The sequence below is a fragment of the Pundamilia nyererei genome, unplaced genomic scaffold, assembly GCF_000239375.1.
Source record: "Pundamilia nyererei isolate P.nyererei 1_Seehausen unplaced genomic scaffold, PunNye1.0 scaffold00031, whole genome shotgun sequence".
NCBI lineage: Eukaryota > Metazoa > Chordata > Actinopteri > Cichliformes > Cichlidae > Pundamilia > Pundamilia nyererei.
The window spans coordinates 1,227,363-1,249,058 of NW_005187432.1; the positions used below are offsets into that span (position 1 = coordinate 1,227,363).

The 21,696-nt window shown below is 38.9% G+C and overlaps 1 protein-coding gene across 2 annotated transcripts in view; it reads left to right on the top strand.

The window, feature by feature from the left end:
- Positions 1–21,696, top strand: part of glis1a (GLIS family zinc finger 1a) — a 60,155-nt gene that overhangs the window by 8,960 nt on the left and 29,499 nt on the right. The window contains exons 2-3 of one of the 2 annotated variants that reach the window (XM_005728996.1): positions 19,221–19,285; positions 19,414–20,342. In XM_005728996.1, the coding sequence (XP_005729053.1) occupies positions 19,449–20,342 (894 nt within the window). In that variant the 5' untranslated portion in view covers positions 19,221–19,285; positions 19,414–19,448. Of the gene's footprint in view, positions 1–19,220; positions 20,343–21,696 lie in introns of both variants that reach the window. The other variant, XM_005728995.1, reaches the window with a different exon arrangement.

The window sequence follows — 21,696 nt, forward strand, 5'->3', positions numbered from 1 at the left end:
TCTGGCTCTCTTTTGGTCCTTAGCAGGTGGTGTTTAGTGTATTTTTAGGGCTTCATGCTGAATAAAAAGCCATGCGTGGTGGTCAAAGTAAACCAAAATAATACATCCGTAGGCCGTAAAACCAAAACAATGATTGATCTAACTGATCAAAGCTGTTGGGTAAAGGCAGAGCTGGCAGTAATCCTCTGTGGGAGACCTCTTCCATTTTTACATATGAAAAAAATATCAGCAAGTGCAGTTTAGGGTATATTAAGAACATGTCCCATATTTTAAAGCTCTGTTGTCTTTTGTTAAAGCACAGTTTTGAAGATGAACACACATTCATAAAGGATAACAGAATAAAGCTAATTGGTTTATTTCCCATGGGGTCTTCAGCAGGAGGTTGGAGCAGAAGCAGCAAGAGAGCAGAGCAGAAAGTGATTAAATCAATGCAGCAGCAATAAACAATGTGCCAGCAAACAGATTGGTAAATAACTCGGCAACAAAGAGGAACTGTCCTAGAAAAATGACAAAATTATTATGTTAAATTAAAAGTATACTTCTTACAGAGCATGTAGCCACTGCCAGTAGCAACATCATGTGCTGTTTTTTGCATTAGTTTGTGTTGGGACGTGTGCACTAAAGAGAGTAACAGACTCAATGCAGAGGGAGTTGTTGCAATAAAGTTCAAATATTATTACTGGGAACCTCCTAAGACTAACATACAAGCATAACAAATATAGCAGTTAAATTAAAGAGATCTGTCAAAATTAATGATGGCTTGAAGAATCTGCAGAGCGACATATGCAGCTTTCATCTACTCCCAGAAGGAAATCAATTTACATTTCTGTGTTTATTTTTAATTTTTATTTTTTTAAAGAAAGAAAAAAGGAGTGTTTCAAAGGTGGCGTAGGGTCTGCTGGAACTGCAGGGAGAAATGTTGAAGTAAAACATGAGTTTTCACTGATGCTTACAAAGAAGAGGGTTGGTGAGAGTTGTTTTGAAATGAATACTCAGAGTACAGTTAAGATTGTGTCCTGGAACTTGTTAAAAGCATTACTTTAATGAGTATTTTGATGTGCTTTTTTTTTCTCCCCCCTTTCTTGCGTGACTGTGCCATATTCACTCCTCAGCATCCAAGTGCAAGAGAGTGAATAAGGTAGAGAGATATGACTCAAACTTTCACTCCTTTGGGGAAAGTTGTTGTTGTTCTAACAGTGTACTCAGTAATACGTTCACTTCCATATGTGGAAGTAGACGCATGCATGCATTTCTTTCTTTGATGCAACTGAGAAAGTTCTATTTTCTCCACATATTGTAATTACTGTGTGAAGCTTCCACTCTAAGGCTTAAGACCATCACCTCTATGTTAGGTCTGATAAAGGTAGAAGGTCATTAAACCCTTACCTCCACAGTGAGGCTGTGTATAGTTTCAAATGGTTTCGCACACATGGACCTTACCGACATCTAATCAAAGTTGCTCGTTTCCTGCCATTTCTGTAACTTTCTGAAGCTGATAATCACGCTGTGATTAGCAAGCTGTGCGGAGCTAAGAAATAAACCCGGCTTCTCTCTCAGCTCTCTTTCAGATGTTACGCAATTATTTCTGTCATTTTCAATGCGAACAATGAAGCGCAACACTATGATTCTCTTCCAGAAAATTCACCATTATCTCTGGATGTCTCCATTGTGGCTTTCTTCATTTTATGATTGCTGGCTTTTCATTCTGTCTTAGTGTTGCCATTTTAAACAGCTGTAAACACTTCTGACTTCCTTCCTTTTATTGATTGTGTATGTTTTCCTAGCTCACACTACGATTTATTGCTCATTATTCCTACAACTTCTGTATTCACTTTATTTGTTTTTGACACACACACACACACACACACACACACACACACACACACACACACACACACACAGAAGCATGTACTGGGCAAAAGTATCTGGTGTCAGAGTATATTTAAATATAATTTTGATAGCACACGTTAGATAAAATAGCCGTGCACAGCTACAAAGCATGCAGAATTACAGTGAAATGTAACTTGAACTGTAATTCAGTGTAGAGGTGGGTGATACAGCTTCAAAATTATATCACAATATTTTAAGGTAATTTGAGGGAATTATATGTATGATGATATAGGGGGAAAAAACTCAACTTTCTATGAAAGGTTACATCTTGCAGGAAACAGCATTTGTGCTGTTGGCTACTGTCACTAATATCAGATGGTAAATGGACTCGATCTTACATACTGCTGTTCTACTCTACACCTCATACACACAGGCACTTTTTTAATGCTTAAGTGCTTTCTATCTAACATTCACACACATTTATAGTCCAATGGGTGCATTGGAGAGTGGTGGGGGATCAAACCACCAACCTTCTGATCAGTACAACAACTTATTTCAGAGAGTGGATGAACTGAGGGGCTGTGCCAACATCCAATAAAATACAAAAATCAAGGATTATTTTGAACTGTGAAGTTGGAAATGAGAATAATAAGTCCCATTTTAATGTTCACGTACTTTGCTGCTTTTAAAAAAATATCAACTACATGGCAGCACAAGGAACGTTTTACATGTTAATGGAAAGTTGGTCAGATTCCTACAGCAAAGAAAAATAAATCTCAGGAACACCTCCAGTTGATACATGAGGTGCTGAATGACTGATTGCATTGAGTTAACAATATAACAAGCTTGTGGTGAAATTTGTCCCAAGGCAGGAAAAAATACAACATTTTAAATTGTTCTTCACATTCCAACATTTCCAAAGATACAAAATTTGTCGGGCTAAAACTTTGTGGAAAACATGTTGAAAATTTCCACTTGATGACAGGATTAAAAAAACAAAAAACAACCCAAAAAACAGAAAATTAGGTGTGGATCAAGTGGGATATCTCATGCAAAAATATAAATCATATGAGGCAAATGTGGAACTCCAGAAAACCTCTGTGTAATTATCATATCAGTGCAATGAACAGCTGGAACACGCTGACACTGTCAGTCACTGATGAATTGGCTGATTTTACCAACGTTAAAGCCACTGAAAGGGAAACTAAAGTGTTCAAGGACAAGAAGATGCCAGTGAAACTGAGGCTGTCCTAAACACGACCGCATAACTTTGTCAAACTGTTTATTCAGCTAACTGTAATAGATTACATTATTAACAATATAGTCAATGTAACAAGATTTATATAAAAACAAACTTTAAATTCCCGGCTTTGTAGTGTTGGATGTGCGGCTTCTTCACTCGCTAATTCTCCCATGACATCATGTGGAGGAGCCCTGCATGAAAAGCTGGAAAGTGTTGCTTGATGCTGCCCTGACTGATCTACTGGCTGAAATACTGATGGTTCACCAAACATCGGCTACAATAAACCACTAGATGTAAAACATAATCTGTTTTCACAGGGTTGCTCAGACCAAATACCACCCAAAATTTGTTTGGAAAGACACACTGGAGTCAGTCAGTACCCACCATACCAGGAATAAGTCCATTGCAGAAGAGTTTTAACAGACGCCTCGTGAAGCTGCTCATATTTCAAGGCGCTGGCAGGCCAGGAGTCCAAGTTTGGTCCATAGGCACTGCTGCTGCTGGCCCTGCTCTATCTGGTCCATGAGTGCTGCTCACAACAACTTGTGGTTTAGACTGAGCCGCTGTCATTTCACTGGAATTTCCTGCCATCTGCACTAAAACAAAGTTTCTCACAGATCCACACCTGCTTGTAAAGGTTTAGGTTTGCCAAGAGGGGAGGCCGGAGCAGCATAGGTGAGCGGTGATGGAGGGAAAGGCAGAGACCCACATATTTTTTTATGGTTTGAGTTTAAAAGCAAAGGAAGAAAAATGAAATGTGAATTGGTGTCGCAGATGCTGAGAGCTGAAATGGCATATCTCAACACTTGCCTAAGAAAAAATTTACAGATTGCTTAAGGTCTTGCGTCAAACAGGAATTGCATGATAATATAATGCTGTGTTCATGTCATTAGGAAACTCTGGATTGTTGGCTGCCAGTCCACTTGTGCTGCTGATTCTCACTCATCACTGCAGATTTCTGCTGTCTTTTCACATTCTCGCGTTGCACTTGGATTTGTTTTGGTCACAGAGGAGACCCATAATAAATTGCTATTAATAGCTACTGTGTGTGAGTGTAACTTGAACCCAGTGTAATAACTTTGAGGGTTTTTTTTATTGCAGAGTTGCAAGTATAAAGTATTAGTGTTTGCTTACTTCTGCCGATACTTCCATATGTTGTGCGCCAAGTCGGATATATCGCAGCTTTAAGGAAAATCACTTAATTATGTCTTGCTTGTTGACATGAGTGCAATTCACAAGTGGGGAAAATGGATTTTGCCACAAGAAGCATTGCTATAGTCTTTTCAAAACCAAAAAACATACCCTGCACATAAAAGTCATTATGAAAGTGCTTATAACTTAAAATATTTTTGATGGAAAGCAGCGGGTGACTCCTCTGGCAGCCAAATGTTTGCATTAAAGTCTATGGGAAAATGACCCCTAGGCTCTCTGCTTTGATCACCTAAGTATTCACTTTCCTATTGAGTTTATGGTTTCAGTTGCTGTTTCAAGTCTTATTGAATTGAAGTTCCTTTAGTAAGTTATGGACCCCATTAAGGCCTTTACACACAAGTGCAAAACTTTGTGCAAATGTTTCATGCATGGGGCGATCGTGGCTCAAGAGTTGGGAGTTTGCCTTGTAATCGGAAGGTTCCCGGCTCAGACAGTCTCAGTCGTTGTGTCCCTGGGCAAGACTTCACCTACCGCCTACTGGTGTGGGCCAGAAGTGCCGATGGCACGATATGGTAGCCTCGCTTCTGTCAGTCTGCCACAGGGCAGCTGTGGCTACAACTGTAGCTTGCCTCCACCAGTGTGTGAATGTGTGTGTGAATGGGTGGATGACTGGGTGTGTAAAGCGCTTTGGGGTCCCTAGGGGGGACTAGTAAAAGCGCTATACAAATACAGGCCATTTACCATTAAAAATATTTTTCTCACTCATCATTCACAGCTGTTCAAACCAACCACATAATTTTGCTGGGTTATGTTTTATTTTTAAATGTGAACTAACAGATCTGACCATTCAGATCAAATAGTAAAACAATGCTATTCTACCTGAGACACGCAGCTAGACGCTGCTAGACTCTCTGAAATTATTTACCTGCTTCCTCAAATGCGTTCCCATATCTGCCAACAAGCACTCAATCTGCCCCACTGACATGCAGCAGTCGTGATGCAACTTCCTCTCCTGGAGTCTTGATAACTGGATGAACCTATAGACAGATTCTTTTTCAGGTAAATGGGATCTTTTAATGTCTCTTCTGAAATGTTGTCTTTGTTTTACAGACCTTTTATTGAATCTGTTATTTCTTTCTGTATCACTGCTTGGTTTGGTAACATGACTTTGAAGAACAAGAACTTTTTATTATTGTTTTGTTTATTCTTATTGTTGCTCTTGCTGCTAAACTAATTTCCCCTTGTTGGACAATTAAGCATTTAATTGAATTGAACACAGAATCCTTGTTTCTTCCTTTTTATTTATAAAGCTCATGTTTGATGGTGAATGATTTTTTTCTGAATATAATGTTACACTAATTACAAGCTGCAAGTTTGCAGTGGAAACATTCTGAATTTCATGTCAGTTTTGCTTTTTCAACATGTTTGGTGTGTAATCTCCAGAAGGATACAAAAGAATGACGCTGGGTTGGGCCTACTTTGTGTTTGATAAGTTGTTGCCTTAGGAGTATGTAGTTTACCTCAGTTTCACCGTCAAATCCATCCTATGCTTATGGTGTCTGGTTTTCAAAACCTAACCTGGCTCAGCTCATCGCATATTTTATATGGACTCTGGACTTTGGTACTTTTGGACTTAAAGTTTACATTGTCAGGTAATAGCTTGACTCTAAAGCCTATATCATTGTAGTCATTTCTCACATATGAGCAAGTCTCTTACAATTATGAGCTACTCAAAACTATGATACAAATTCTTTTTTGTTCCTTTGATTACACTCAGCTTCACCTCACTACAAAATGTAATATCTGCTTTTGTTAATCTGTGAAATCACAACCAACTGAACGTACTAATAATTACAAGTGTTAAGCAAACCCTATTTACAAAAGATGGATTTAGTCAATGTAGCATCATCTGTTGCCAATTCCATCTTCTATTTGGCCAGCATCATCTTGGTTTTTTGACACTAGATGATCGATGGACAGCATCTCCTCCTGTAGTCTGTCGAGGACTATAATGTACAAATTGCACCTCATGTTGAATTTTAAGACTTGAAAATGGTGAACGAGGCCAGTCTCACACTGCTGGTCATTAGTGGGAATGCAGATTTAGAGCTTTTTCCATCTTTCATACAAAGTCGACAGTGCTACATGGTGTTTTCTAAATCTGCAACAGATATTACAGTAAATTGTATAATGCAATGAGATCATGGAAAAGCTTGTCTCCACCAGTAACGGGCCACTTGGGAGTCATTTACAACACCAAAATGTACCCTCTTGTTGTTCTTGAAAACACACCAAAAGACAAATTCTCAATCTTTTTAATGTGTAAATAGTGTTTATTTGAAAGGTTTTACTACTTAAAACAAAATCAAAACAGAGGAGCAAAACTACAGTGACAGCACATGACAGAAAGCAGCTCTGCAATGAAAGAACAAACAACTTCAAATAAATTAGATAAACAAAGTAAATAAAATCATTTCTTGTTTGAATTTTTCTCCTCCTTTGGTTTTCCCCTTTGCTGGTGAATCCCCTACTTCTGCACAGAGGAAACAGTGGAAAGTGTGCTGATTTTACTTCTTCACGCCTCAAACATGCAGTTCTCTTCTCATGTTTTAGCTTTTCTAATGTCACTCACTGCTACGTTATTATAAAAACACTTAGTGAAGCAAATTTTTTGTTGAACTGCAGAGCGATTTTGATTACAACCATTGTGTGTGTGTGTGTGTGTGTGTGTGTGTGTGTGTGTGTGTGTGTTTCTCATATAAAACTGAAATAGGTCATTTCTATGTGCAGATATGTAATTCAAAATGAAACAAAAGAACAAAATCCCTCCTGCTCATCCAGTAAAATAGACTTTAGTTTGGAGTTTCAATAAATTGCACATTTCTAAAATCCCTATCTGGGCTATTAAATGTCTCAGTGCAGAGGAAGGATTACTGTGAATAAAGTCAACAGTAATTTAAACCTTTTATTAAGATGGCATGCATGAATTGTGACCCAAGAGCAAATCCTCATGTTCTGCAATACCAGAGTGAATCATTCACCTGCTCCCAGTGAGCTTACTTTGACCCGAACTGCGTCTCGAAATCAAACAATTTTTTGGTTTCGCTCACACAACTTAACTGGACTGGGGTGTTAGGGAATTGGGAGTGTTAAATACTAATGATAAAAGTGACTGAATATATCAAAATAAGGGAGGGGATTTTACCAGTGAGTCAGATTTTCACCAGCCACAGTCATCACGTCAGAGACTCGAGGCAAACGGGGTCACAGCACACTGAGCTGAAACACTCGCAGGAAACCAGCCAAGACTTCGTTAAAGCATCTCAACTTCAGACCAGCTGCAGGTGATTATATAGTTAAGTTTGAGTTACCAGCACAGATGATGGATATTAGTTACTTAGCTTTTATGTGGAGTTCAACAAGAGCACCGTTGCAAAGTCTACAACCAGCAAGAATCACTAACAAAAACAGAATTATTAGAGCAGAAACACTGCATCAAAATAAGTGGAAAACAAATGTTGATATTCTCTCCCTCTGTTTCACATCATCAAAACTCAGTTTATTAAAACAATTGAAGCTATACTGGTGACCCAGTGAGGCTTTGTGATAGATTTAGCCACACAAGTAAGATCAGTTTTTAGGCTCTGTATATATTTCTCTTAAAACAAACAAACAAACAAAACAACTAAAGGTCCTACATCTGTAAAAACGTTGGATGTCACCAGCTTGTCTGCAAACAGCTGACAATTACTAGTTGAGTGGTAATGACTTGAAAAAGTGCAAGTTAAACCAGATATGGAGATTATTTGCTTTCAGAGTAAAAATTGTGCCTTACAGTTGTATTTAACACATTTCAGAAGGTGGAACATTTACTTTGAAAGCAATCAGTCTCTGTTTTTGGTTTGTGTCCCACTTTTAACAGTTTCACTACATTTCAGTAAGTAGTTCGCACATGCATGTCGGCGATTAGTGTCCAGCCTTGTGTGCTTGGGGCTAAACAAAGCCAGTTTTATGATTAGTTATATGTATTTTCTATTTGGAACATTGATTTGAATTGCAGGCCTATAACTATTCCAAATGATTTCATAGCACACATCTATAGTCATGCCAGGTGTGGTCAAAAAGTTTTGTTCCTGCGCCTATAAAGAGAAAATAAACATGTCTAATTTGAATTAGACTTGAATCCACTTCAAGGCCATCTTCTTGTGCAAAAGTACACCACTTCCAGTGTTTAGTGAAGTCCAAATGTGCATCATCCACAGTGTCAGAGTGTCAATATGGCAAGGCTTCAATTTGAAAATTCATTTTTGGTTAAGATAAAGGCGACAGAGACAAATGTGGTGACAAGGTGAGTAATGAGAAAGTTTTGAGGATGTTACACAAACGAACCTCCGACACAAATTAACAGAGCATGATACTGCAAGTGTGAAAAAACAAGAAAACCAATAAAAAAAAACAAGATGAGGATGATTGTTTAAAAAAAACAATGACTATGATCGTGCTTGCTTTCCTGATCTAAAATGCTGTCTTCACAGCCTTTGGGCTCATCAACTGTAAAACAGATGGTCGTCTCTGCATCTCCTCTACTAAGTTTCATGGTAAAAATGTGCACTGTATTGCTCAACCTTGAATGAAAAAGCAACCAAATATAAGTAAACTATGATTTTTAATTTTTAGAGGCATAATCTTCTAGATGTATTATGTAATAAGAACATTAAAATAAATGCACATAAAGTTCATTTTCTATCACAACGCACAGGCTTCTTTGACGAGTCACCTGGTTAACAACCAGAGTGCTTATCCGTTGCACATGCCATCTGTCATTGTTCAGTCTGTTATTTGCAGCTCATTTCTGTATTTTATTTACATTGTTGTTAAACATCACTTGTTTTGTCTTTTTGCATGTCTGTTCTAAGCTGTTGAGCTTTCACGGCCACTGTAACCAATCCCAGCCTTGAGGGCATATCTGTTTTAAATAACACTTACCTGGATCTTTATTTTTTTGATGGATGGTCTCTGTTTTTCCTTCCAGCTGCAGAGTCTATATTTGTGGGGATGGAAGACTAATCGGGTCCTCTGTTGGGGTCTTGTATTGCAGCTTTGCATTCTTTCCTTCAGTTTCAAGCTGTGCTGCAGGCATTGGTGTTTTTTGTTACCAGAACTAGCCTTGCTTTCAGCAATGCTTGCAAATATAGACATGACTGAGCGTCTTAACTGGCGTCACCACTGATTTTTGTCATGGCAGTGTTGCAGCTTCACATTGCCCTCTTTTATTGAGCTGACACGGATGCCGTAGGGATTTATACTTGCGTGGAATAAATGTATTCAGCACCTTTTTCACACAGAACTGGCTGCGAGAAGCTGACTGGCACACAGAGCGGACAGGTTCAGAAACGAGGTGCCAACTCTCAGCCATGTGGTCCTCATCAGTGGCATTGATGTCCCCAGACTGGAACTTTGGCATGGCCATACCATCCACAGGTGCTTTTGCACCTGCTTCATCTTCTAGTTATGTCTGACTTTCCATTTGAGCTCTCGGTCAACACAAAGCTCTTTAATTCGCAGTAGAATTTTTTTGTGAAGTGTTCACGTGTCGTTCAGTCTTCATGCTAAAATCCAAGTACAGCATAGGCCTTCAGCAGGATATTTTCTTGACATGATGCCCATATTTGGCAGAAAACCTCAGCAGTCTGTGCTTTCCCAAACCTCCAAAACACAGTTCTTGTAACATGTTTTCATGTGTGACAACACAGTGGCTAAGGTGTGGTTAGGTTTGGGAACAATTGTGGTTGTGGTTAACCTCTCAAGCTCTGGGCTATTTTCCTTTTTTTAAATTTCCACCTGAAAAAACACTGGCAAATTCAGTCAGCAACTGATGCAATGCTTAATACATAAAATTTCCATAATGAAGGGTTCAGACTACACAGTATTGGCATGAAAATAATCTTACCAGAAACACATGGACTTACAAGAACTGATGTTGTACCTCTGGTGTCTTGTAATGTCACGATAAAGACACTAGTATCTATTTCAGTAATCATTTGTGCAGCCTGGTTCTATTCTGTTCTCCACTTGTACTGAAACTTCCCACAGCACGTCTGTCACATTGACTAACTGAAGCTTAAAGCACTCTTACTCACACAACATTGGAAAATGAAAAACAGGCTGAAGAATGAACATTGCAGGTCTTGAAAGATGGTAACTATAATTGGTTCGTGACCAGCATCCAGTCTGTCATCAATAAAAACATAAAGCGCAGTGGAACCACTAAAAATAATGACAACCAGAGTTTTGTTCGTATTTTTGTACATGTAGACACACTGTCACAAGATTCTGTGTTTATTGTTTCTGTAATTTCCTGATTTCTTTCTTTTTTTTGTAATACTCATTTATTTTGCAGTTTAGATAAACTTTTGTCACATCTCAGTCATGTCACTTACATAATTATGATCAAACGCCCCGTGAATGTTTTTCTGTGTGACTTTACTTCCTCCACATCATTTTGGAGCATTTTTTGCCCATTCTTTCTAACGACGTTGCTTCAGTTTATTGAAGTTTGCAGGCATTTGTTTATGGCTTCACATTTGACTCTAGAATAATTTGGTATACAGAAGAGTTGACGGTGGACTCTGTGACTGCGACATCCCCGTGTCGCGCAATAAAACAAACCCAAATTATTGCCCCTCCACCACTGTGCACTGTGCAATTTCACTGAGCGGTCTGACTTTGGGGTCAATTTGCTGGGACATCCATTTCTGGGACTACTTTGTCATTGTGTTAACACACCTGAATGATCCAGATCATCAAACTGCCAAGCTGTTAAACACGTGTTCACACTTGATGATTAGTTAGTTGTTGCTGGATTGTTGTGGCACTCTTAGCACGAAGAGTGCTTTGCTCTTAAAGGGTTTCTCTTTTTTTGATTTTTCTTTTTTTCCCTCTTTACAAACTCTGATCTTTATGTGTGCGCTCCGATATTATTTTTTTTTAGAAAAATCTGATACAGTTTTAGACTTTTGGCATCTTGCTTTTTTTGTCCTCTTTTCTGTGCTGATATTTAGTTACTTCTGAATAAAATCCCATCAGAGTTTAGTGGGATTTTAATGTAGGACACAAGTTCCTGTGAATGTTTATCTTGACACTACAAACAATTTTTGTTCAAACTCACATTTGAACATTTTTAGTTACGTCAGTGTTTAAGTTCATAGCTCGTGATGGCCAACAGCAAATTGTGTTTAAAAATATTTAAGACTGTTCTCAGCATTGGGTACTTGGTTCTTGGTTTTGGAAAAGGGTAACGTACACCTCTAATCACAACAACGTGTCTCTGTATTCAGCCCGCAGTGTCAGGTCAGCAGCTTCAGCTCAGGCGTCTTCCCTCAGTGAAAATAAATCGTTCTCCTGTTGAAGCTGAATCAGTTTGACAGCTTGTACAGATGGGACATTTTTAGAGTTTAGTGCAGAACAGAAGCAGAAGATTGTGCTCATATTTTTATTCACTTTTACAAAAACTCTGTCCCCCAGCATGCAGGACTGTGATCCAAAGCACATTTATAGGAATTTATTACTGCCCTCTATGTGTCTTCTGATGGGAGTCTTGCTGAGGATGATGATGAACAGTTGTCACTGTTAATATATATGCAAAAGGTGCCAGTTGGTCTCTTAGCGGTAGATATATCAGCACAGCAGGTAGTTTTCTTTTCTGTCTTCTGGGGTAAATCGGCAAATAAACCCTGAGGTTCGGTGGAGCTGCAGAACTCAGATTTCAAAGTAAGTACATTTCATGTTTGTGAAATCATGAGCTTACAGTAGTAAATTGAAGCTTGTGTTTGCTGTTGGATCTGGATTCATGCGTTTGAGCATCAAAAAAGCAGCGTCACAATTTCTCTGCTACTGTTTACCATAAACATTTTGTGAGGTATCTGTAAATGTGCTTATTTGAGGACCCAATAAATTCCACTAATATGCACCAATGTATATTTAGCAGCTTGGCTCTGTTACCCATGACCCAGCATGGAACAGAACAGAGATCACTGACAACAAAACTGGCAATGATTAAGTCAGAGCACAAAAGATAGAGGTGGGTTGCAAAGTGGCTTGCAAGACTGTCTGCAGCTTAATCAGTGAACCCTATAGGAGCTAGGAAACTGGATGAATAAAAGGGTATTGGCTGAACCTTCAGGTGATGTGAGCTGGCAATCGAGGTTAGCTGAACTGCCTGAGCTAACTCTGTGCTTAACTGTAAAACTGAGACTGAATTATGTTAGAGCAGCAGTAATTTCCTTCTGTTGTAATTTGCCATTTAAAGTGGTCCAATATTGTAAAGTAGCAATACATTTTTAATAACATTACATTTAATATGCTTTCTTATACAGAATTCAAAAGATCAGTCAAGAATAAACCTGGAATAAAAATTTATGTCTAGATTTTTTCTGCAATTGGCTATGAGTTGACCGGCAAAAAAAGTGTTTATTTCAGAAAATGAACTTTTTCACTAGCTCATTAAAAGGGATTCATTAAAGTTTTTTTTTGGGGGGGGGGGGTGTTCATAGATTTTGAACAGTAGTAGAAAGAAACAGATGCCTCAATATATAGAAAGATCTATAGGGGAATAAATGGGAGAATAATTACTTAGTTACTGGTTACTGGTTTGTCTTTCTGGAAAATCTGACTTTAATACATGAAATCTCTGTGTGTTTGTTTGCTTGCGAATTCCTCTTACCCCATCGGGAGTTGAACATCCAACACTGGCCCCTGAAGATTTTTATCTATATTGGATGTTATGATTAATACAATCATGTTGCCTAGCAAGCACCTACAAACAGGCTAAAATCACTGACCATTTGTAGCATTTACTCACTTTTAACACCTCATAAAACCACTAAGGATTTAATTTCAGTTTCAAAACAGTAACATCTAATTTATATCCACAAAGCTTTCATTATGCATGATATATAGTGATGTCATCATGTTTCCGAGCAACCACCTAACATCGAACTAAAATTGGTGACCAACTGTAGCACGAGCAAGTAGTACTTATAAAAACATAAGAGGAAAGTAGGGAAGCTTATTTGAATCTTTAGTGCAGTCACTTGTATGAATATAGCAAGGTGTGAATGTGTACTGAATATAAAGCAGGAAGCTGTTAGGAAAAAAGTTTGCCTTTCCAGTTTCCTGTGGACAAATATAGGCTAATGACCTGAAAATGCAGTAAACTAGGATTTATTAGCATACCACAATCCCACAAAATTGTTTTCACAGGATTAAGGTGTTTTGAAATTGGAGGATCTGAGACAAATTATTTAGAGAAGTGTAAACTCTCAGACTGCGGCCAACTTTCTTGGTTACTGGGATACTGGTCTCTCATGTTCATTATAAAAACACAAGTGACAGTTGTGAAACTAGTTATGTAATTAAAAAGCTTTCTTTAATGCATTGCCAGCCACATTTATGAGATTTTATTCTCCTGCAAACATATTGTCTTAACCTGAAATATGCTGCTGCCTTGAGGATTTCTACATGTATTTTCTTTCTAATTCAGGAACTAAGATTTACACTTGTTTTAGTCTTGCATGATTTATGTGAGAAGTCTAATATAACTCAATGGGAGAGTTACAAATCAGAACTTAGGTGTACTTTGAAATGAATGATGCAAATATGTCTTAGAAATGCTACTTTGTTTTGATATTATAGCAACTTCTTTCTGTAAGCCAATATGAAAATCATCACTAATGAATACATGTACACGAAAAATATTGTAAATACTGCACATACACATATGCACATATTATTCAGAATAGTAGATAATGAATATTTACCTTTTAAACTCTTGTTTTGTTGTTTTTACTATTTGATCATTTAAAAAGGACACAAACACAAAGAGGTTTGTGTTCTCCATGTCTTTCTACTTTATTCACTAAAACAGCGGTCCCAAACCTTTTTTGTGCCACAGACCGGTTTAATGTCAACAATATTTTCGCAGAACGGCCTTTACAGTGTCGCAGATAAATACAATAAAATAAAATGATACGACCAAGACAAAAAGTGTATTGTTGTGTAAACGCAACAATCAACGCAAATTCACTGTGTAATTGTGTAACTTTATTAGCAGCCTTCTCCTGAAATGCGCCAACAACACCGAGAGTAAAATCTTCCTCTTAATGCTCTCTGGTCGCTATGGTAACACATAAATATTTCTTTCAAAATAAGACGCGCAACTACAACACGGGAAAAGACCCAGGGAAACAGAGTTAACGATAAAATCCCCGAAAACCATAACCCGAGCCTCAACTCTCACGGCCTGGTATCAAGCGGCTCACGGACCAGTACCTGTCGGTGGTCCGGGGTTGGGGACTGCTGCACCAAAACATATCAAAAGCTTGTCTTAGCTAATCCTCCTGATTGCTGCTGTTGTTTTAGCCTGAAGGCACCAAACCATGTTTTAAATTTATCACTAACATGTTGTGTTAGGAAAAAACTTCCTTGTTGCCTCATTTAATCACTGATTTTGGTCTCCACCAACACCAAATAGGCCATTCTTTATTTGCCATTTAGTCCATCTTGGAATTTATGTTATTTCTGAGATTAACCAAAATTACTCAAGAACTTTCAATTTTATTTTTTTTAACATTTGTATTAGTGAAGTCACCCACAAAGCTTTTAAAACAACAACATTTGGGCCATGATTTATCCTGTAATTTCATACCTTTTGTGCATAGTTAAGGCATGCAGAAAAAGAATTGCCGTTAAAGAGCTTGGGAAAATGTTGCAAACAAAGTGTTGTTAACATGACATGTGTGTACTGTAAAAACAGATACATTCTTTTCATTTTAAGTTGATGCAGTTTTTCTTTAAAAAAGTTACACTTATGAACATTATGCTTGTAATGTTGCTATAATTGCAATGTGTATATAACTACAGTTTGCAATAATTACAATTTTAATGCAGTAAAAGGACATAAATCTTTGCCACATGAATCTGGAATTTTTGAGAAAAGCTGCTGCAAAGCATTTTTTTAGCCACAGTAATCACAAAAGAAATTCCATAGGGAGTGACTAATTCCTCTGCCATGTTCAACAGCTGGTCACTAATGCCGTCTGTCTTGGTCTGGTGCTCAGTAAGTTGTGCACAGAGGTTTTATCAGAGCTCTTTGACTAAAACGGCTTCCTGCTGTGTCTGGAAACATGATTGATGAGAGCATCAAGTTTACATTCATCCAAAACAATGAGCTGAAAGAAACCGAAACACTTTGACACGCTCATCTTTGTTCTTAAACGCTTGCATAACACATATTGATTACTTCAGCTTTAAGGGCTGGGTGGGAGAGGGTAGTCTGACCATTCTGTGCTTCGAGAACCTTTTTCCTCTGTCAAAAGCTCCCAGAGACAAACATATTAAGTCTTACTCATAAGAATCTGACAAAATGCTGAGTTCACATGCACCTGATGAAGTGATAACTCAAACTGTGTGCTGTTTTGACAGCATGTTTTGACAGTGCAAAACAATGAGATCCTGCGTATTTGTGTATACTAAACTTTACTCTTATGTGTAAATAAAGTTGATCTGTAACAGGCTTTTTGGTGCAAACAATAGCACGTTAGATTCCTAGTCAAACACTTGAGTCAAACACTCCTCCAGTCTGCACGTCGAAGTGTCCTTGGGCAAGATGGTGATAAGAGTGGAAAACAAGAAATAAATATTATTTACTTAGTAATGTGTGCTCAGTCTTAGCACAAGTCAGTGAACTCTAATTGCCACAGCTCTGGATTATTTATGAAGATTTGGGAAACCTAATTCTGTTGTATGTGTTCGCATTTCTCAGTTTAATAAGGATATCTTTCCCACGTTTGAGTTGAACCAAGAGGCACTGAAAAAGTTTGTAATTCAAGACCCAAAGTGCTTATTGTTGAGACAAGTACACATTTGCTTGTCCTGAAATGCCACAGCTGTGTTTAGCTAACCACAGCGAGTGAGTCCTTAAAAGACGCCACATGAGATGAGGCTGCTATTTCATAGAGTTTGCTGGTTCAGTTGAGGCTTTGTGGGTCACTTTTCTTAGTATTGCCGTCTAACTCTTCTTTCTGGATCAAGACCAAAGTGGTTTGCGAACAGACAATGCTAAAAACGTCCTCTGTGTGCTATATTTACAGCTGTATTTATGGCATAGAGGATGTTTACACAAGTCCCGGTTTGACGCTAAAGAGGAGCAGTTAGATTACGAATGTGAACATCAAATCTTCATATTCATAAGCTCTTACAGCTAAAAGGATCTAGTTTGGAATTATCCCATTTCAAACATGCCAAACCACATCTGCTATCGTTAATCCCTTGCAACTCATCGACACACAGACACATCGCAGCCTCTCTAATTAAAAGTCAACCACAGTTCCCATGACATGACTATGGTGGGGGAACTCCAGCGATTTACAGGAAGAATCGTAAAACTGTAAACCAGACTATAACAGGAAACTATGGGCATTAACCTACACTTAGCGACTCCTTCGTCAGCTAATATAACTACAGAACTGAACTTACTCATCCTCTTAGCTGTGTTGGCCTGTGGCTCGTAAAATAACCATCAGCATAAAATCCTTTTGAATCTTTCCAATGACTAATTACACGTGGCAGCGATCCTACTGAAAATTAGATCATCGATATCTGGCAGATGGTAGAGAACTGTGGAAATCAAGTCAAGTCCAATAAACAGTCAAGGACTTCTGCACAGTAGAGCTACTGTATATGTGACAGGGGTGGGGGTGCTTGTGTTTGGCCCACCATTTTCCAGCCTCCCTGTATTGCATCAGTAGCAAGCGGTGAGATGCGGTCCATTACTCTTCCTCTGTTAACAAGCATCTGGACCAGGTTCCAGGCAATCGGCTGCCACACAGCAACTGGCTGTTTGCTGCAAGGGTGGCCTAAATGCCTGGAGTAATGAATCAGCTCTGAGTGTCGCAGCAGCAAACACACACTCGTTGCAGAATTACACTCTAAGATATTTGACTGAAGTCTGCTGACAAGGAGCGCTGGACTGTGTTTGTTTTGGTTTTTACTCCATCCAAAACCTTTCCTTCTGGTCACTGTGGTCTATTTGTTGTTAATGATTGGACACAAAATGGAAATGAGGGAATAACATTGAGAGAATGAGACAGTCTGGGTTTCATGCTTCATACTGTTGAACAGCGTGGCAAGTTGTCACACCAGCTGAGTTACAATCAATCCTGACTCAGTTCAGCCGACATGGTAAAATGTGCTAAGCGCTGTCTTTAAAAGGGCAAGTCCATCATTTTTACAAATCAAAATCTGTTTATAGATTGTGTTTAAGGCCTTTTAGGGAGTTGGGGTAAATCTACTTGAGTCAACTTCTGTTTGATCTCCAAACAGCAGCGTTAGTTCAGGTCTCAAAGTCGAGCTCGGCTGCACTCCGGGCTCAGCAGCTCATCTCATTACCAGCCCACATTAGCTGATGGCTCAGCTGATACCCTTCTACATAACCAATTGGTAAATCTTTTCAAGGGCACACTGTTTATTGTGCTTTAGTCTGTCCCATACTAGGTGCAGATCTGCCTCTTTTTAGACAGCCTCCACCCCAGTTCCTCCTTTTCATGGTGTATCTGACTTGATCAAAGTAAATCTGCTCTTATTGATGCCTGTTGGGTCTTGTCACTGCTCTCACCACCTTTTCCTTTCCACCCATGTTTGCATAAAGATTGAGAGGTCCTAGGCTAGAGCCGTGCTGCTCAATATAAATTACTATAAGTAAAAAACTTGTGTTGATTAGTGTTTCAGACTGAAACAAGCTCACAAGTCCTCTTTAGCAGCATGAGTGGTACATCATCCTTTATCAACACAACACATGAATGTTTAATGAATTGTCAGTTCAAGGTGATACAAGTATTGAATTTTTATAAGAAACATTCATTAGACAATATGAGCGTTCCAGTCCTCTTTTTTTTTTTTTTAAACAGTCTTCTGCATGTTGTGTAGTGGTCAGAAATGAAACAGGTTTTTCTTTTAAAATGAAAGTAAAAAAAACAAATCATTAAACCCAACAGCCAGGACACTAAACACCATAAAATCCAAGGACCTCCAGAGTGTTACAGACAGTTTTGGTAAAAATAATCCCCAGTTTGATCAAGATTTTCTTAGTTTTGTGAGTCCTTAAGTTTAGAGTAATGCTTCTCATGAGAGAAGCATCTTTGGAAATTTGTTTGTGAAGGAAACTCTGCTGAGGCAATGGCCGAGCGATGAACCAGTGGTTGATGGGTGAATTCCATGGTAGATGTGGTGAGGCTTGAGTGTAAGAGATGGAATATCTCTTTTCAAATGCACAGATCATCACACGTGTCTCGTTCCGGCGCAGTGACTTTTTGCAGCTTTTCCATTTCATGCTGCATCGTACGCTAATCTTTTTAAATTTCAGGCTATTATATTTAATTTTTTGCTCTACAACATTTATCTGTCTGGTTCACAGCCCTTTTGACTATAGATTTCTGTATAGTAGGCCCTTTTTATGTCAGCGCTGCCCTTGAGCAGTAAATCCCCACCCACCTGTTGTTTTAGCGCTCTGTTTGCAAAAGACAGCCAGTCAGAAGACAGAAAAGTTAAGGGCAGATAGGCTAGAACAACTTGTTTCAGACACTAGATGAACAAAGGGGCTGCACCAAGGCCCAGGATAAGATAAATAAGGATTATTATTGAAATGTGGCCTATGCAAAGCTGTTCTGCTAGATTCCAATATTAAAATTATGGAGCTGCAAAGAGCATCATACTGTAGGTCAGCTTTAACTCTAGCTTCAGCAGTAGCTTTTGTAGCTAACTGACCTTGTTTATTTTCAAGACTTGTGTCGTAGTTAGGCAAGAAAACTAGGGTACATATACTTGAATGCAATTCTTCAGGTTTTAAACTGTTTTTTCGATCATAAAAGATTCAAGCACTTTTTAAAATTTATGTATTTTTTATGATGACTCATTTGGGTTTGGTTTTTGTCTCCCACAGTGCTGGAGTGATGACTGACCACGCAACACTTTGGAACAAATGACTGAAGTCTACACATTCAGAAGGTGCCAGAAGTTGCACATGAATCTAATTTGATTACCTTTGAATGCGAAAAGATGCTGCAGAGGGTTTTATCTACAATGGGGTCTTAAAATTGCTCCAAGATAATCGACTTCAACGATTTTACTGACAGGATCTCTTGGTGGGAGTCTGTGAGTGGGGGCTGGCATGTGGCCCCCTGATCTCGGGCCTCCAGATGTGACTCTTCCTGGATTTGGGAGTGTGTTTGAGGATGCTGAGGATCTTCAGGCGCCGCTGTCTTCTGGTGGCTTCTGCCAGCCATCGATCCATTCGGGAGGCCTGTGCTGTCTTCCCAGGACCTCACTGTCACTCTCCTCGCTTGGGCGTGACCTCACCTCCCTGCTCAACTGTAAGACAGCCGGATCCCACGTAGAAAAGACTGTGGAGGACTTTGCAACCACAGCTCACACAGACACCCAAAACAGCACTCAGAGGTTTAGCTGCTACCCTCAGCCTTCCTTCCCAATTTCCTACATGCTCACCAGCTGTGCCACATCTTCATCTTTCGCCTCGCCACCTTCCTCACTGTCTTCTGCCTCCTCATCTCTACTTTTTGCATCTTGCTTGCCTCTTTCTGATGCCAACAATAAATTGTCTCAACAACAACAAAAGCCACAGGAGGAATATTGCTCCGTAAAACAAGAACCTGCAGATGATTTCTTGCCATGTAAGAGGGAACAGTTTCAAATTAGCAACCAGCAGGGGGAGCTGTACCATTTAAATCAGGCTTTTCAAGGATACAGCAATCAGGACAGCACACAGTCCTCTCTTCAGTCCCCCATGATTAACGTACCTGTGGGACAGGACCCCACGCTTGACCAGCAGGAGCAACCGTGTCATTGGATCGACTGCAGTGCCACTTATAGCACCCAGGAGGAGCTAGTGAGGCACATCGAGAAAGTGCACATCGACCAGAGAAAAGGGGAGGAGTTTGCATGTTTCTGGACTGGCTGTGTGCGACGCAACAAACCGTTCAATGCTCGCTACAAGCTGCTTATCCACATGAGGGTCCATTCTGGAGAAAAACCCAACAAGTGCATGGTGAGTTTGCTTTAGTCAACAGTTAAATGACAGAAAAAAAGGATAACCGAGTCAGAACGGACCGTTTAAAATTTTTTTTTAAAAAAATCTGAAGTTACTGAGAGAAGACACAAACTACTTCTCAAACTGCAAAACAGAAATCTCTTGGAAGAGTTTTCCCCGTTAAGGAATTTATACAACAGTAGTTTATTAGAACAATGCGGCAACTATTTAATTTAGCAATAACAGTAATATTCTTAGTAGTACCTTGTCAAATGGAAGAGGTTTTAAGCATCAAAACATAAAACCAGCACTTTGTGTCCATTAATTCTTTGAAAGGGACCTGTTATACTTATTTCTAACTTCATGTTTTCTAGTAGACCAACTTGACATGATTCCCAGGTCAAAATAACCATTCTTTGTCATCCTTTATCTGAAACAAGTCTTTTAGTTCTCTTCCCCTTCCCTTCCTTTAAGCTAACTTTCTTCTGATTTGATGCCCCTCATAAAAAGATATTTTGAACAGCAATTGGGTGGGGCTTGTGTGTCTGAGACAGCCATATAAGGCATATCTGCTCTAGCTCATACAGAATCAGGTGCAGATGGAAACTAAAGCCAAGCGTTTGTAGCCATCTGCAATTAATGAGGATTGTACATAGACTAATGTCTTTATGTGAAACTTAATGAGCATCTGCTATTATAACATAGACATATATATATTACCTAAGGAAATGAAGAAAAGCATAATGGGTCCCCCTAAATGTGTGGCTGTGATAAAGTACTGGCATGCACAGCCAGATGCATCTTTACTTCTATAGCAAAATCATCATCGTACCAGAAGGCTGTTTTCTCCTGATTCCCCTGGTATATAACGAGAATGTTGGGACCTGTTGATCAAGGAAGGGAACATGATGCAGGACACAAGAGGATCACAACTGTGAACAAACCCAAATGATAGCTGCTTTATTCTCACCTAAGAACTAATGGACGTACAGGCAGCGTATTTTTCGGCCTATAAGGCGCACTTAAAATCCTTTAATTTTCTCAAAAATTGACAGTGAGCCTTATGCACTTTATGTATGAATTCTGTTTGCTTACTGACCTTGAACCAACTTTATGTGGTACACAATAAACACTGCGACATCACTGAGAGTTAGAAACGGTCTAAATTCTTTTATCTTTAATAAAATGATCAGTGTTGCTGCTTTACCAGGTGTAACAATTAAGTTTAACATCTGGGCATCCATGAAAACAGAATTTACGAAATTTAACAGAGTTAGAAGTTAGCAGGAATTCCTGCTTAAGTTAGCTTGCTAGTTTATACCTAAGGATGATATACCATGTTCTGTATGGGATTTCTGAATAAATTAAAACA